This window comes from Rhineura floridana, chromosome 22, assembly GCF_030035675.1.
Source record: "Rhineura floridana isolate rRhiFlo1 chromosome 22, rRhiFlo1.hap2, whole genome shotgun sequence".
Lineage (NCBI taxonomy): Eukaryota > Metazoa > Chordata > Lepidosauria > Squamata > Rhineuridae > Rhineura > Rhineura floridana.
In genome coordinates this window covers 17,029,899-17,047,717 of record NC_084501.1, presented here as the reverse complement: position 1 = coordinate 17,047,717, position 17,819 = coordinate 17,029,899, and the positions used below count along the sequence as shown (strand labels likewise).

At 48.0% G+C, this 17,819-nt stretch overlaps 1 protein-coding gene across 2 annotated transcripts; it reads left to right on the top strand.

Moving 5' to 3' along the window:
* The first annotated feature begins 1,795 nt into the window (after positions 1–1,795).
* SLC39A1 (solute carrier family 39 member 1) lies at positions 1,796–15,507 on the top strand. Of its 2 annotated transcripts, none has more exons than XM_061606860.1 (4): positions 1,796–1,950; positions 7,696–8,078; positions 8,659–8,789; positions 10,291–15,507. In XM_061606860.1, exons 2-4 carry the CDS (start codon positions 7,880–7,882, stop codon positions 10,978–10,980), a joined length of 1,020 nt encoding a protein of 339 aa, XP_061462844.1. In that variant the 5' UTR covers positions 1,796–1,950; positions 7,696–7,879; the 3' UTR covers positions 10,981–15,507. The 2 variants fall into 2 exon arrangements, with proteins under 2 accessions (XP_061462844.1, XP_061462845.1); XM_061606861.1 differs by having other exon boundaries at positions 1,933–2,023.
* The last annotated feature ends 2,312 nt before the right edge of the window (positions 15,508–17,819 follow it).

The window sequence follows — 17,819 nt, the reverse complement described above, 5'->3', positions numbered from 1 at the left end:
TCAGGGAGGGAGTCTCCCGCAGTCCTGCCTGGAGATGCCTTTGGGCATTGAACCTGGGGACCTTCTGCATGCAAGGCAGATGTTCTGCCATTGACCTACACCCCTTTATCCCAGTCTGCACCAGTATTGTATTTGTTTTTACGATGTTTTAAAATATGTTTGTAAGGTGTTTTTTTTAAAAAAGATGTTTTTAGTGTTTCGTCATTTGTTGTCTGCTGCTCTGGGCTCCCTTTGGGAGGAAGGGCGGGACAGAAAGTTCATAATAAATAACAAAAATGAATTTGTTCACGTGCATATTTATGGAATGTGGCCCTCGACCGGAAACAAAAAAAGGTTCACTTTTTCTAGGGGGCCTCTTAAAGGCTAACAGTTTTACTGTTGCAGAATTGTTCGTGGATGATCAGGAGTTGACTTCTCTCTGTGGTTCTCATGACGTGGCTGCTGTCATTCCATGGGCTCTTCTGCCCATACTGTCTGTGGGCAGGCTTGCTTAAACAAAAAAGCCTTTATTTAGCAGGTGCTGAAAACAGAACAGCAAAGGCGGCTGCCTAATATCCATGGGTGGGGAGTTCCACAGTGCAGTTGATGCCACAACTGAAGGATTGATTCCTTCCAAGCACAGAGCGAACAGTACGTGGAATTTGCAAAGGTCCTCCATATATTTGTCTAATCCTCTTTTAAAGCCATCCAAGTTGGTGGCTGTCACTGCCTCTTGTGGAAGAGAATTCCATCATTTAACTATGTGATGTGTGACAAAGTCCTTTCTTTTGTCTGTTCTGAACCTTCAACGGTCAACTTCATTGGATGTCCACAGGCTCAAGTGCTTTGAGAGAGGGAGAAAAAATTTCTTTGTCCACATTTTCCATGCCATGCATAATTTTATACACATCTCTCATGTACACGTTGCATCCAAGGATACAATGTATCCTTTTGTATACAATTCATAGACGTGTCTAACTTAGGTGTATTAATTTTAATGGGTCTTCTTTGAGTAGAACTATGTAACCCGTAGGGTGATGGGGGGTGAAAACCAGTGTGTTGTAATGGTTAGACTGAGTGTTGGACTGGGACCCAGCAGACCAGGGTTCAAATCGCAGCTCAGCCATGAAGCTCCCTGGGTGACCTTGGGACAGTTGCTGTCTGTCAGCCTAACCTACCCCACAGGGGTGTTGTGACGATAAAATCAGGAGAGGGGAGAACCATGTTCGGATGCCACTTTGCGCTCCTTGGAGGAAAATAAATAAATGAATAAAATAAAAATCCAACTAAGCCAGGGGTGGGGAACTTTTGGCCCTCCAGATGTTGCAGAACTACAACTCCCATCAGCCTCTGCAAGCATGGCTGGGGTGATGATGGGAGTTGTAGTTCTGCAACATCTGGAGGGCCAAAAGTTTCCCCACTCTTGATTGAAATAATATATGTTTGTGTCCAATGCTAGCCTTACTCAGAGTACACCCGTTGAAATTAATGAACTTAAATTTAGTTATGTTCATTAGCCCCTACAGATCTACTCTGAGTAGCAGCGGATACAACTTCAGGCGCGAGTAAAAAAACAAAACTTTGCTTGACGGGGGGGGGGGGGAGGAATTGAAAGCTTCTCTGCTTTCTCCTCATTGGCCTATCGCTACTGCTAATAATAGGCTCTGCCCGCCTTCCTCAAGCTCCCGTTGGCTGAGAATAGTAGTCTCCTTCCTTTTCTTCCCTCCGCCCACTTTCGAACGTCCAGTCGCCGGAGAAGCGACGCTGGGGCTCCCATTGGCTGACCGAGCGCCTTCATCCCCTTCTGCGCCCCGCCCTTTCGAACGTTCCTGAGATACCGCCGGCTGGGCCGGCGTTCCCATTGGCTGAGCGGGGAAGCTTCCCTTTTCTTTTTTGGCTTAGCTCCGCCCTTTGGAACATCCAGACTCCCACGACGCTTGCGTTGAGTTGGAGGCTCCAGTGCCGGAGGAGGTGAGTTGGGCGTCCCGGAGCAAGGCCGGGAGGGCTGGATCGGGGCTTTAGGCTCTGCCTGCCCGGACTTGGGGTAGGTCTCTGCCCCGCTCCCCTTTCTTGGCCCCTTTTCTGGGGGGATGCAACAGTTCTGGCTCTTCCCACCTTTCTTTTTTTAATAATCACATTCAGAATAACACGATCAAAAATTCGCCTTTGGCAGTGGGAAAGGGCTGCCGGAACTAGGAATGGAGCAGCCTGCATTACAGTGCAATCCCAAACCTAAAGGAAGCTGCCTTTTACTGAGTCAGGCCGTTGCTCCAGCTAGCTTAGTATTGCTTACACTGACTGGCAGCAGCTGTCCACTGTTTCAGGCAAGGAGTCTCTCCCAGCCCTACGTAGAGATGTCATTGGGGATTGGGACTTTATACCCGCAAAGAAGATGCTTTGCCACTGAGCTAGCCCCTTCCCTTTCTGATTTCTACTCAGAAGTAGTGCCTGTTGAGTTCAGTGGGACTTGCTCTCAGGTAAGTGTGAGGTGGCAGCCTTAGTTTAAAGAAACAATGCGACTAAACTGGTATAGCACAGTGGGGGGGGGAGCCTGGCTGGGAGTCTAGTCTGTGAGTTCAAATCCCCACTCGTGTCTCCTGGGGGTCAAGGGCCAGCTAAAGATCACCCCACAGTGAGTGGCTCGGGGGTTATGTGCCCTGCCACCTGTGCAGCCGTGGGCAAGCTGTGTAGTCCCAAGGAGCCCAGTTGCCCCCCAGCTGGCAGTTGCAGACAAGGAAGGGGCAGGCTTGTGCAGTTGTGGCAAGCTGAGCAGGCCCTCGCCAGCCGGGGAGGACTAGCTTCAGAGGGAGGCAATGGGAACCCCCCTCTAAATACCGCTTGCCATGAACATCCTATTCATAGGGTCGCCATAAGGCAGGATAGACTTGAAGGCAGTCCATTTCCAGAAGCGAGGGTTGTATTCCGTGTTCGGCCTACTCTGAGTAGACCTGTTGATGTTAATGGGCATGACCTAATTTAGGTTCATGAATTTTAATGGATTGACTTGGGATGTGTGTGTGCGCAAACACATTATGGTTAAACACATTCCCTGCCCCCCAAAGAATCCTGTGAACTGTAGTTTGTTAAAGGTGCTGGGAATTTAGCTCTGTGAAGGGTAAACTACATTTCCCAGGATTCTTTGGGCGGCAGGGGAAATTGTGCATCCAGAGTATAAGGTCTGTTGAGTTCAACAGGGTTTATTCCTGGATGTGTTGGCATAGGATTGTGTAGCCTCAGGTGGAAAGGATGAGAGACAGAGGCTTATAAATTTGTATTTATTCATATGAAGATTTAAATCTTGCCATTCTAGTCCTCATGCATTCCTCGGGCTGGCAAGCATCAGTTAAAACCATCAATAAAATGCAAGAATGTTAAAAAAAACACTAACCCACTATAGTCACGGGCCTTATTATTATGCCTTGGGTGGAAGAAATAGATAGTTGGGTGTTTTAGTGTCTTCACACAGGCTGCAGTTCATGAAGAACTTAAGAAAAGTCCTGCTGGATCAGGCCAGTGGCCCATCTAGGCCACCATCCTGTTCTCACAGTGGCCCACCAGATTCCCCAAGGGGAAGTCCGCAAGCAGGACCGGAGCACTAGAGCGACGCTCCCCCTCCTGTGGTTTCCAGCAACTGGGATTCAGAAGCACACTACCTCCAATTACAGAGACGGGGTAGCCATCATGGCTAGTAGCCACTAGCCTTGGTCTTCATGAAAACCAGAATTCCTGAAACAATAAGATGGATAGGGTTGTCTTGGTATTGGCCTTTAACCCCGTGTGTCTATGCATGGCCCTGACATCCCGTATTTTATTCATCCGTTGAGCAAGAGGGTTAAACCAGGGGTGATCTGTGTCAGCGCTGCATTAAATATTCATACTGGTTTTTAATTTTATTCCTTTATTATATTGTATTTTCTTGTGTTATAGTTTGAATTTTATAGAATGCACATGAGTAATGCAATAAAATACAATGTGAGGAATCAAGGATGACATAAAAATGTAATATATTTATATAATATATTTATATAATTAAAAATATAGACAGCGTCCAGCACAGTCTGTGATGAGTGCTCCAGCAGGCAGGGAAATTGTTAAGTGGTCCACCGTGTGCCATGTTTAAAGTGGTATCATGCTGCTTGAAATATATGGTGCGGATGGGGGTAACAGAATTCATCTGAGTTCCCCAAGTGCTGAGATTTAACCCAGTCACAGAATTCCTGTTTGCTTGGCACATAATTTGGAAATTTTGTTTGGCAAACTGAGTATTGTACTCCACTGGGCACAGTGTTAATCCCTATGATAGAACCTGGGTGTTTTGAGGTGGAAAGATCCAAGGGCAAATGATAGGCTTCTCACCTGGGGTGAGTAGAGAACTGCTTCCAGGCGACCAAACCAAGAAATGTGGTTCTCTGTCTCCTCCTTGCCTCCTCCCCCCACAAGCTTAGGCCACCAATGACTGTGTGTTTTGATAGGCAGGTTAGTACGTATTCTTGTGGTCTAGTAACTTTTGTAGGCTTCTTTGCAAAGCCTGTATATGAAGAAGCTTGTGTGATCCTATGATTGGCGAAAATTCATCTGGTGTAGTAGATAAAGATGTCCAACTAAGACTGAGGAGACTTGGGTTCAAGTGCTGCTTGCCCAGCTGACAAGCAAGGTCAGGGAGGTTGGGGACTTGTGGTTCAAAACATCCAGAGATCCGAGAAGGTTAGCTTAGGCAGAATTCTCCTTATGACTGTGGTCTGTGTATCAGAATGGCTGATAAGAGTCTGAGGAAAGGTGGGTTTGGGGTTATTTTTCCAATCTTAAATAAATTACCAGCATTTTAGTGTGATTTCCCCCCATAATACATACACGAGTTTGTAGACAATTTTCCCCTAATTTTTGCAAAGCAATTTTCACTAATGGCATACATTTTGTGTGTTGTTTTCTCAAATATCTGGATTTTATTTATTTCCTTTATTTAACTGGATTTATATATCATGTCATCATCAAAAACTCGGTTTACGTAAAACAGTGGGTGGGATCCAGTTGAGTTCTGCTTAGACTCACTGAAATGGATTGACCTAAGTTAGTCACATCCATTGATTTCAGTGGGTCTATCCTGGGTAAGATTAGCATTAGATGCAATCCTATATATACTAGGAGGGGCTCTGCCCCCTGCTCGCCCCGCTCTCCATTCCCACAACCACCCCCGGGGGGCAGCCCCACTCCCCTCACCAACCTGCTTGCGTAGCCTGTTCCTCTGCTGCCATTGCCTCATGCTGCCACCACCCCAGATCATTTTTGCTGCTGTGCAGTGCACCCATGCCGCCATTGCCACCCCTGGGCCACCCGCTTGCTCGCCAAGACTGTCGCAGCCGCCTTGCCTGCTTGCTGAGGCAGGTGGTGCGAGCAGTGGGCAGGGGCAAAGTGTTCATGCTGCAGTTTGCAGCGCCACCTATCTGTGGTGCCGCAAACTGCAGCATGACTCTTACACTTCTGTATATAGAGATATATATACTTAAATGCATGCTTTTATTCTGTTACACGCATTTTCGTACACATGGCTTGGCTGGAGAACCGCACTGCAAAATTTGGGAGAAGGGCGGGTTTCGAAGGGTGTCCAGCTTTCGGCCCACGTGTTCTTTTGGGAAGCGCAACCCCGGCTGTTAAGCCGGCCTCTGAAATGTCTCCTCTCTCGAGGTTGAAAGGCAGTTGGCACACGCTTGCCCAGGTGAAGGAGGTGAGGCGGGTGCCTGTGAGACTCTGGCGCCTGCCTTATTTGCCTGTATGGTTGGGCTGGCCTGGAGTCCTCATGCTGTGCAGTTGCGGTCATGAACTTGGCCTAGAGGTTGACATCTGTTCTTTCTCTTTGGCTCGGCGAGGGAAGCGTTACCGGAATCTGTTGGCCCGGATGACTCACTTGCTTGTAACTGAATCCAGGAAGCTCCCTGGGTATGGTTTTGGATTGGCTGATCTGTAATCTGCTTTCCCTACGTCAAGCTCTCAATAGGAGAGGCTAACAAAAAGGCCCCTCTCTCCCCCCATTCCCCTCCCTTGTTGTTTGGGTCTTTTGTTATTGTTTTAATTGCAGACGGGAAGGGGGAAGCCCTTTCCTTTCCTGGAATGTCCTATATTCCAGTGGCTAGTGGGATGAGAATAATTTCAAAAGCATGGTTTTATATTAGCTGCTTGATGCAGTGTTGGGCTGCTGTCCCAGCTTATACCGTCTGCGCTGACTAGAAGCTCTCTGAGCTGCCAGGGTTTCTTATGGGGGATCCTTCTGAGTGGATGTTGCCGTGATCTATTAGCTCTGTGTGTGCGTGCACGCAAAATATATTTTTAGGATTCGCCTCATTCTTGTGATTTGTTTTAAACTCTTCTTAATGTTGTATTTTAAACTGTTCTGACCTGCTGTGGGACCTTAGGGCAAAGGACCAGGTTGTTGTTGTTATTATTGTTAATAATAATAATATATTTTGCTGCTTAATGATCAAAGGGCTATTTTGGTGTAGTATAGTGGTGACTGACTATATAGTTCCCCCAAGAGTGTTTTTGTGACCCCCCCACTTTGTCATTTTCTTTTAAAAATAGTTTTTTTAATTGACTGCCCCAAGGGATGCCCTGCTGTTAATACCATGGTGCCAAAAGGTTGTGTGCCCCCTTTCCCCCCTATCTTTAAGACTTCTTTTTAAAAAATATGTATTTTTTTAACTGACTGCTCCTGTAGGTTCCCCACGGTGCTACCAAAAAGTTTATTAATATTAACATTTTGGTCCTCTCCCCTGCTGCCCCCCCCAAGATGTATTGTTTTCTAGAATGTTTTTGGCCGTCCCCATTTTTGGATTGCAGCCACACCCACTTTGACATGTGGCCCGTGGGGAGTTGACTAAGTGTCAATGTGGCCCTTGGCCTGAAAAACACCTCTCACTTTGGTATAGCAGATGGATTTGGGCTTGGCTCCACACATCCACCGAGCTGTGAAGCTGTTGGACCAGTCAGCCTGACCGACCTCACAGGATTGTTGTGAGCTCCGTAGAGGAATTTTGAGGAAAAGTGGAATTAAAAGTGAAAAGATAGCATTGTTTTGGCCATCCCCACTTTTGACATGTGGCCCCCAAGGAGTTGACTCTAGGTCAATGTGGCCCTTAGCCTGAAAAAGATTAGATGCCTCTATCAGAACTGAGAAAGATCCTTGCCCTGAGGAGCCTGCAATGTAATCTCTATTGTTGTTATTATTGTTATTATTGGGAAATAGTATACTGTGCAAAAATAAGTGTTGTAGAAATCCCTCCCCACTGAGAAGAGTCTGGCACCTTCACCGTATAATCTTTGGCGAACGCTGAAGACGCACCTCTTTGCTCTGGCCTTCCATCCTTGAAATGTATATATTTTTAGGACCCACTCCTGGTCTAACTTCTGACGGAGAGACAAAAGGAAAGGGTGAAGGCTGCATTGCTAGGGATGAAAAATGAGCAAGGGGCAAGTACTACCACAAAGCTGCTTTGTAGTATTTGTGGTTGCATGTTTCGTTTAGGGGAAAAAAGTTATCCCTGGAGCGTGGAGGAAATCCAACTCCAGTGGACGCATCGCACAGATCTTCTTGCAACGGATCTCAAAATGGGCATTTGCTGGTGTCCCTTGGAACGGCTTCCCCCTCATTCGCCTGTTCCCAATTGCTTTGGTTCCTCTTGTTGTTTCACTTGCACTCTCTCTCTCTCTCCTCCACCTCCCCAGGACGACACCTCCTGGACCCAAATCCCTCGGCGTTGTGGAAAACCTGCTTGGGAATGAAGGGGACAGCGGCCGCTTGATCCATTCTGTGGGACCCCTCCGTGGACGTGCGCCGCGGTGAAGAACAAAAAAGACGAGCCCTCCGGGATTCGGCAAGGAGGTGGCTTTGAGGCCCCGCTCCGGAGCAATGGCCACTCAGCTGGGGTCTGAGACCCAGCTGGAACATATGGTGTGGGAGCCTTACGCCCCCGTGATGACACTCAGCTCCACGACGGGTTTAGAGGCGAAGCTGGGCTCCCTGGCGCTGTTGCTGCTGGTGACCCTCTTATGTGGGCTCCTTCCCCTGTGGCTCTTCCGTCGGCCTGGAGCTGCAACCAGCTCGTCAGGTAAAGGACAAGTTATTTCAGCCTCTCTCCAACAGGTCCCTGGTGTGTGAGATCTGGGAATGCCTTAATCCGGCTCATCCAGGGGTGGGGAACCTTTTTTTGGCCCAAGGGCCGCATTCCCTTCCGGGCAACCGTCTGGGGGCCACGTGCCTGTGGTGGGCGGGGCAAGAGGCAAAAGCGGGTGGAGCAATGAATGTGATGTTTACTTTTGTATAGGAAACTTGTTTCTACGCGGTGGAGGCTGGTCTATTAGGGCAAATGAGATACTGCCCCACTGACCCCAGTCTGCCTCCAGCCAGCCCGCCTCCTTCCTTCCAACCGGTCCACGGGGCAGCCATGCCTGTCACCTTCGTCCTCCTTAGTTTCAGGGTTGCCCTTATAGAATTCAACAAGGAGGAAGAAGACGGGCAAAACTAGAATGAGTCGGCTCTGCCCGTCTTTGGCTCTGGCTCCGCCTACCATTGGCTCGGGTCCTGCCTACTGTTGGGCTCCCTGCCTTCTGCCCTACCAGTCTCAGTGGCCGGCGGCCACTACTGTTTCCTTCTTTTTCCTATTCTGAATCATCTCCCTGTCTCAACAGCTACTCGCAGGAAAGTTTTAAGCTTAGTGAGCTGCTTTGCGGGCGGCGTCTTCCTGGCTACTTGTCTCCTGGACTTGATCCCTGACTACCTCGCCGGCATTAATGAGGCCTTCGACGACTTGAGAGTCACGGTGAGCGAAGGCCCAGGTTTTTGGGGTGGGGCGGTGGAAGAGCTCCTGCAGACCACAGGTAGTTTTATTTCTTGAACGGGATTTAGAGATGTGCAGCGGGCTCAGCCAAATCCCACTTTGTGAACCGAATTGGGCTGATTTGGGTTGAACTGCGATTGGGTCAGATCGGGGCAGCCTTGTGTTGCGTTGGGTCCAGCTAAAGCAATCCGGGGCTGTCCAAAGGAGGTGGGGAGGTCTGCTAGTGAGTAAAGCAGTGGGGAGACACACAACTTCTCCCCTCCCAACCACTTGATTGTGCAAGGCCCCCAAATCAGTTCGGGCTCAAATCTGGGTTGGCTTGGCCCCTAGTTGGATCAGGTCTGCTCTGAAGTGCCGGGTTGGACCCTGAATCAGATAAAGGAGGGGCATACGCAGTTCTTCTGTACATCAAAACCTCTAAGTGGCTTACACAAAATACACATTAAAATTCCTGATAAAATCAAATGTTGAAAACAAACTACCCTATTATTTTTTTCAAAATAAAATTGGCAGTTCTTTTTTTCAAATACATCATAAAGTAAAACTGCATATTAAAATGCATGTCAAACGGACATATATGAGCAGGCTTGCTTTAAAAAGTCTTTAGCAGGCGTAGGAAACAGTACAGTGAAAATGCCTGCCTAATGTCAACGGGCAGGGAGTTCCAAAGGGTAGGTGCTAGCACACAGAAGGGGACAGATTCCTTGCAAGGGTGGAATGACCGTTTATGTGCCAGTTATAGAAGTGTCATTTCCAAAGATCAAAGGGTTTCAGTGGGCACATTGGGGTGGTCCTTCTGTGTCCGATGCTGTTGCAATCCTTCAGCGCGATCCTAAGCTTGTCTATTCAGAACATAAGAAAAGCCTGCTGGATCAGGCCAGGGTAATAAGGTTGGGATTGCAGTTGGCTGCAGTTTCGAAAACTCCCCTTCTTCAGAAGCTACAGTTTTAGTTTGATGGGTTAAAAATACCAAGTTTCCGGCCCTCACGGTTGCAGAGAGAAGCTTGGACACGGGTGGGTGGTGGATGGCACCGCCTTAGAAACCGGACAGATGGCTGAACAAGACTTCCGGTGGCTGGAAGGTTTCCTTCCATGTGATGAGTGGAAGTATATTAATTCATCCAAAAGTAGTAAAAAAAAAAGTTGTTAATAATAATAGGAGTGGGAGGAAATAATCGTTATTTCTGTAAGGATGGATGTCCTGTCTTGCCATGGCTGACCAGGTGCCTCCGGGAAGCCCATAAGCCACATAGGAGGGAGGAAAAGAGCCCCTCTGGTGTTTTTTTCTTCCTTTTACATTTTTTTATTTATTGGAAAAAAATATTTCCCCCAATGGGAAGCCCGCAAGCAGGACCTGAGCCCCAGAGCAAAGTCTCCCCGCAGCTGGTGTTAAGAAGCATCCTGCCTCCGAGAGTGGAGGGCGAAAGCTGCTTCCTTTTCCTCACTCCTCTTTTCTTTTTTCTTTCCCCCTCCCTCCCGGCAGCTCCGTTTCCCCTTGCAGGAGTTCATCTTGGCCATGGGCTTCTTCTTGGTCCTCGTTCTGGAGCAGATCGTGTTGGCCTACAAGGACCAGTCCGCCTCCCTGGAAGAGAGCCAGGCCCTCCTTGGCTCCGCTGCGCACAACTCCGCCTCTGTCCAGGACCAGAGCTGGCCTGATGTCCCGCTGCCCCAACAGCTTCCCCGGGAGCGCCCCCACGTCCACGTGGATTTCAACGCCCACTCGGCCATCCGCTCCGTCGTCCTCCTGCTGGCTCTCTCGCTCCACTCCGTCTTTGAGGGGCTCGCCGTGGGGCTGCAGGAGGACGGGGTCCAAGCCCTGGAAATCTGCTTGGCCCTGCTGATCCACAAGGGAGCCATTGCCTTCAGCCTCAGCCTCAAGCTCCTCCAGGGCCACCTGCGCCCCCGAGTTGTGGCGGCATGCTTGGTCCTCTTCGCCATCATGTCCCCGCTTGGTATCGGGTTGGGCGTGGTGCTGACAGAGACCCCCACGGCCACCCTGCACCGCCTCTCCCGCAGCGTGCTGGAAGGCCTAGCCACTGGCACCTTTGTCTACATCACCTTCTTGGAGATCCTGCCCCACGAGCTCAACTCCTCTGAGCAGCGCATCCTCAAAGTCATCATCCTCCTGGCTGGGTTTGCGCTAGTCACCAGCATCCTGTTCATTAAGATCTGAGGAGGGTGTGTGTGTGTGTGTGTGCTTGTGGCGTGGAGTATATGTGTGGGTAAGAGGCGCCCTGCAGACGTGCCCTTGGTATCAGCAGAATTGTTTCACCAGTGTAGGAAATGGGAGGGAGGGAAAGAGGTCAAGTTGTCACTCACGGGTGCAAACAACTCCCCTCTCCAGGAAAAGTATGAATCAGTTTTGTCTCTAGGGGTTCCTCCCGCTCCATTGATTTCCCCCTGTGGGGGTTCCCATCCTTTATAACCCAGGTCTAAAACTTGGGATTATTTTGGGAATTAGTTTTGGAGGCTGTGCCCTTCCCCCTCCCCGAAAAAGCAACTTGATCTGTTTTAGATCTACCTTCTGAATGGCGCTGACTCCCTCGTTCCAATCTCGTCTGTGCTAGGCCTGCCTGTGTTGCACGACCCTGCGGCAGAGCGAGATTCTGGTGGGATGTTAAAAGCACCCATCCCCCTCTTGTGCATATGTAGCATTTGAGGCTAAAAATATATATATTTGTAGTTGGGATGGGGACGACGACGATTTGACCATCGCTTGTGGGATTTAAGAAATAAGTGGGGCTCACATTTTGGAAATGGGGGTCAATGGGAAGTATCCCGCGTTCTCTGTCTGTTAAGTACAAGGTCTCTTGCGCTAGCAGATGGCTGAATTTTTAATGTTGCCTGACAGAGGAAACCAGTGTCACAGTTGCGCCAGTGGAAACTTGCGACGCCACTGATCGTGCAATGCGTTACCAGCAGCCTGATTAGGAGTTCTCTCGTGCAACGATGTACCCCTGGTGCAAAACATTCCATCATATAAAACATACCGCCAAGTGACTTTATCTTAGTGCTGCATCAGATGCAACTCATTGCCGTTTTATAATTGTGGAGGCGTGTGTGTGTGTGTGTGTGGGTCTCTTGCTTGTGTTCTTAATTATTATTTTAAACTTAGGTTTCTGGTGCCAAAATAGTCCTCTGACCAGCTCCTTAGAGGGCAATCTTCTTGCCTTAATCTTTTTCGGTGCCTTGACTATTTTTAAAGGGCTTGCATCCACCTGTGTGTTTTGTATAGCGTGGCTGGTTGGTACATCTCCTGTAGAAGTATTTTTGGATTTAGGACACCTTCTTTCCTTGACCAGCCTAGCTCTTTTCAGGGACACCCAAGGCTTCCTCCATTTTTGAGGCCTCTGGTGTTCCCTGTTTTAAGTGCCAAATGTTCTCTCACCTGCCTGATCGTTCGGTTTCTGTGACATTTGCTCGTTGTGCCGTGATTGAAACTTGTGTGAAGTGGCGGCTGTGGATGAAGCGACGCGGATGGAGCTTTCGTTGTGGAAACTAATTCCTTTCATTGAAGCACTCCACATGTTTGGTTAAGAGATGCTGGCCGATACAAAAAATGTGCTCTTGTGTAGGCTCTGTTCATGAATCTGTTGTAAGCTTGCTTGATTGGAGTATCATCTGCGAGGTCTGCTTCATTAAACTGACTTCCATTGGAGAAATGACCTGCTGATTTTAAATATTTTGCATTATGCAAAAGTATTTTGTCCGGCCAGATCCGAAGGGTTAGTTCTTGGCTACATATATTGTGAACTTTGTTCACGCAGGGATGGGGAACCTGTGGCCCTCTAGATGTTGTTGGACTACAGGTCATGTCAGCTCTGGCTAGCTTGCCCAGTGGTGATGGGAGATGGAGTCCAACAACATCTGGAGGGCCACAGGCTCCCCATCCCTGTGTTAACAGAAGGCTAAAGTCACGGGACTAGTGTCAAGATCACGTTTAGTTACATTTCTCGCTAACCATGGTTTGTTGTCTTAACCCTGGTTAAGATTTCCCTACCCACAAATGTGGAGTGAAAGTGTGGTTTAGCTTTCTTGGCTGAGCCTTCCTCCAGGGGGCATGTTCAGCAAGGCACAGATGAGCGGGCGCATTGGAAAAATGGTAGATGACCCCAACCGTGGCTTGTTTGGTCCAGATGCAACATTTAACCATTGCTAATGCAAACCATGCTTTGCAAACCTACTTCAAACCATGGGGTTTGCTGCCAGTCCTTAGCCACGGATTAGGTATTTGTGGACACAATCTTAGCCACGTTGAAAAACCAACCAACCAACCTAGCTCTGGACTGTTTACTCTGACCGTCAGCAACTAGGGTCTTGGGCTGAGACTGTCTTTAGCATCTGCGTTATGTGACCCTTTAACTTGGCTGACAACGTTTTTCAAGCCAAGAGCAGCAATGACCCATGTTCAACCTTCTGGGGGCCGGACATCAAAGTAGGCGTGGCGAGAACAGTTTTCAAGGCTGCCTTCTAAAAGAATTTTCCATCAGCTACTCTACACTATATTAAATCTGTTTTCTATCATTCGCTATTCGTTACGAAAATTAGAAATAAAAGGACAGGTCGTGTGTGGGGGAGTGCACCAGAAATCCTTTGAGGTGCCAGATACGGCCTGTGAATTAGTTACCCCTGCTTTAATTGGAGATGCCATGGATTTAAAGTGGGACCTTCTGTGTATGAAGCAAACCCTTGACCACTGAGCTGAGTATTACGGTTTTTATTTATTTGGGCAGTTTGGTACCAAACTGTATATTGAACAAAACTCTAAGCGGTTTACACCGTAGGTTAAACCACCGTAAACAAACAGCAAATACCAAAAAATGCACAGGAATTTCTATAGTCTATAAAACACAGTTAACAACTAAAAAGATTGCAGCTGCTTTAGCAGCAAAATAAGCATCGCACATCACAGTCGGCTTCAATTGTGCAAGGAAAATTCATAATAAACAACTACACGAAATATCCTCTAAGCATCAGGAAGTAAAACATTACAAATGAAAATAAACTAAAAAGTGTAAAATTCAAGATTTAAAAATAACATGGTAGACGATTAGGCAACAAAAAAATGACTCTCTTCCCAACACATCAGTCATTCACACTATTAAACAATCCAATTAAATTCCCAGCACCTTGTATAGCAATAAACACCATTCATTTCCACTCAAGCACACATTTACATGATGAACACGCACATCAACAAGTGTTATGCCTGCAGCCTTTTATCCCAGGGGCCGGTAACGTGGTTCTCAGGGGCTAAACGCAACTCTCCCGGTTATTCTGTCTGGACCTCAGATCCACACCACACCTCTCTGTGGCCCTGCTCAGCACCCCAAGTGGTTGGTTTGTTTGCCTCACTGACTATGTCCTTGAACTCTGATAATGTCCAGATGCAGGATAACGAGATGTCTGTGTATATGTAAAAACTGGCTTCCTGTACAAGGTTTACAACTTTTATTGGTTGCTCCTCCCACTTTTGCCTCTGGCCATGCCCACTGCTGGCATGTGGCCCTGGGAAAGTTGCCTAGGGGGTAATGTGGCCCTTGGGCTGAAAAGCGTTCCCCACCCTTGCTTTTTAGCATGTCAGGCGTGTCTGCTGCAAGATGTCAGCCAGCAATTGGGTGAATTTCCATAGGTGGCCTTCGGCTCTCAGGTATTTACAGATCTGGAGTTCCTGCCACAGGTGATATTCAGTTGTCCGGTGTGCCGCTCTAGTCATGGGCCTTTGCGGAGTCCAAACGGGATGACAACAAACCAAGAACGGCAGGTTGAACGCTGGGCATTTTCCTAGGCAATAAAACAGCTTTTCTTTGGGGATGTGGCTAAATGATCAGACCACCGCCGTGATCACATTAAGCTCTTTTGAATGCTCCATATTGACCGCTGTGTATTGACTTCAAACAGGTTTTGCTCTTAACGAACCGCTTCCTGTCTCTTGGTGGCTGGTGGGGCATTAAGACGCCCACAGCACAAGTCACTGTTGTTGGCTGGAAAATACTTGGTAATCGGGGGCGGGTGGTGGAAACAAAAGCAGTTTCTATATCCAGTTTTTTAAAAGCATATAATTTCTTAACTTGGATGTGTAGCAGTTTTTTTTTCTTTTGTTTTCAACTCTTCTCACTCTTCAAGGCCTCCTTTCCATGTGTGCATTGCCAGAGGACTTGGGAGGGTGGATGTTGTAGATGGGGCTGGATGTGTACCTTGAAAATGGCCTTCCCTCCGGGGCCATGTTTTTTGGGGGAGATGTGGGCTGACTTTGATCTCCCGGAGAAGATGGAAGTGTCACTGTTGGGTCTTCCCACCGTGGGTCTGCCAGAACGTTGATTTGAAAAAAACCCACGGATGTTTACAATGTATCTATCAAGGTTGCTCTTTGGTTGGCTTTGGCCTAGAAAATGGGAGCGCTTGGCTTTGGTGATTGCGTAGTGGTTATTCTGTATTCTGCAGTTCCCCGTTTTGCAGTTGGTTGAGTGGCCCTTTGCAGGGTGATGTTTTCTCTCTGCGGCAGTTTTTTTTATTTTTATGTGAAGGGTCATGATGTAAGGATGGGGGTGGGCCCGCAGAATTTTTCCTTTGCACAGAGAGCGGGCATTCTGAATCGTGTGCCCTTGCATTCCTTTCTCGCCAGATGAAAACATGGATGTCCATTGCTGTGCCAAATTGCTAAAGATGTGAGCAACCAAATAAAAGGCTTTTTACTCCATGCAAGGCATTTGCTGGGTGTGTGTCTCCCCCCCAACCGCTTTCTTCATTAAAACACAGATTCTGTGGAGTTTTGCAGTGATTTCATGGGCTTCTCGTGAGAAAGCAGAAGGGTCTGTAATGGAGGTGGGGGTGATACCACGCTTGGAAATCTGTTCTAGAAGGAGGAAATTTAGCCATGGTAGGTCCATTGAAATTTATCGACATACCTAATTTAGATCCCGCTAATTTCAGGCATAACTACAACAGGTCCACACCATACATTTAAAGCATATCAAAATGTACATTTAAAGCACATGACTTGGGGGGAGGGAGGGGGAAGTTGGGTCCTTTGCTTACACAGGGGCGGCTGTGAAATTACTTTTTGATGTAGAATTGGGCATCCCTTGGTGTTTTTTTAAATAAACACACAGACAAGGTGAAGTTTCTAGCCCTTAATGATTTTCAGAAAATGTTTAGGGCCCAGCCCGAGAGAGAGACCCAACAGGGCTTATGGGGTGGCACTTCAAAACTTGGCAGAGCTCACTGTTCCTGTCTGCTCTCCCAAAGGATGGTAGAATATATATATAATATTGCATGTAAATCTGCCTAACTTTTAAGGGCATTGTATTTTGCACCCTATTCGTGAGTCCAAATTGGCTGTGCCAGGTGGTTGTCGGTGGAAAATGTGCTTCTTCAATTGCTATTCCCCCCCCAATTTAATGATTACATGCTAATAAAGAGCTCAGGACTCCATCAAGGGTGTTTGTTTAACAAAATGACACTGCTTGATTGTAAATAGAACCTCTAAACAGTTTGCAAAAAATAAATGTTCAAATTGTCAAAAAAAAACCCCACAAAACCCCAAGTTAAAAACGGGTGTTTTTTTTTAAAAAAAAATTAATTATATTTCATTTCAACAGTTAACCCAAGAACAGATTAAAGTGCATGTCAACTCCTACCTGTCTGGATAGGCTTGGCTGTGCAAAAATGTGTTTATCAGGCACTGAGAAGAGTACAGTGAAGGTGGATGTCAATAGGCAGGGAGTTCCAGCATGCTGAAGGATGGATTTTCTTACGAGCAAGGAACAAATATTATGTGGCACCTGTGACAGTGCCTGTTCTGCGGATCAAAGTGGTCGAGTGGGCACATATGGGGTAAGGTGACTCCAGCACTTAATCTGGTCACAAGCCGTTAAGGGCTTTATGTACCAATATAGCAGCCATCTTCTACCTTCACTGTCGGAGGTAGTAGGCCTGGGAATGCCAGTTGCTGGGAATCACAAGGAGGTCCTGCTTGTGGGCTTCCTAGAGGCATCTGGTTGGCTGCTGAAAGAACAGGATGGTGGACTAGATGGGCTTTTGGCCTGATCCCGCAGCAAGGCTGTCCTTAAAAGTTCCTAAAAGTTGCTGGCTTTTATCTTCACAACAATCCTGCACAGTAGATAAAGCTGGGAGAAATCACGCTCCTCCCTGGCTCTGCTTGACACCTCCGAGCGTTCTTGCCTGGCTGGAAAGTTTTCCCTGAACGCTTATTTGGATGGGCAACAGAGAAGGATGTGTGTAGGAACTAGCCTCTCACACAAAGGCAAAGTGTACATTTATTATTCTTCCCAATTCTGCCTACGGCCCCGCTTGTCCCCTGGCATGTGGCCCCTGGCAGGTAGCTCAAAACGGAATGCAGCCCCCGGGCTCTGAAAGGTTCCCCACCCCCAGCTTCAGAGCCTAGAGACGATTTATAGGAAACTCTTTTTTTCCTGTTGCCGTAGCTTTTGTCTCTTCCACTGGAAAGCCCTTCTGCAGGGATAGTTGGTGCTTTAACTACTAGCCTGGCCCCAGTAGTGGCATCTCCAGGTGAAAGAACAGTAATTGGGTTGCACAGGGGAAGCTGGTCCGTTAGGGCGCATGGAGCACTGCTCCACCAACCTCAGTCCGCCCCTTCCTGTCTGACTTCTTACATAAAACCAGTCCCGTGGGGTGGCCCCCACTGTGAACTTCCACCACCTCCTTAGTCTCAGGATTGCCCTTACAGAGCTCAGCAGGGAGGAGGAGGATGGTGCTCAAGGTGGCTTATAAACATGGCTCTCCCCCCCCCCTCCCGATTTTGGCCTCACAACAACCCTGTGAGGTACGTTAGGCCGAGAGACTGTGCCTGGCTGGTAGCCCAGTGAGCTTCATAGCCGAGCAGGGGTTTGAATCCTGGTTTCCAAAGGTTCCAGCCTGACACTAACTATTACACCACATTGCCTGTATAAGGGGTAGTCCAGCTTTAGTGCGTACGTGGGGATGGGGGGGAGTGTAGTAAGACCTTGAAGCACTTGTTGGGACCAACTT

Coding starts and splice junctions, on each gene's coding strand:
- SLC39A1 (XM_061606860.1), top strand. CDS start 7,880: ATGGCCACTCAGCTGGGGTCTGAGACCCAGCTGGAACATATGGTGTGG. Junction 8,079..8,658: donor AGCTGCAACCAGCTCGTCAG/GTAAAGGACAAG, acceptor CTGTCTCAACAG/CTACTCGCAGGAAAGTTTTA. Junction 8,790..10,290: donor TCGACGACTTGAGAGTCACG/GTGAGCGAAGGC, acceptor CCCTCCCGGCAG/CTCCGTTTCCCCTTGCAGGA.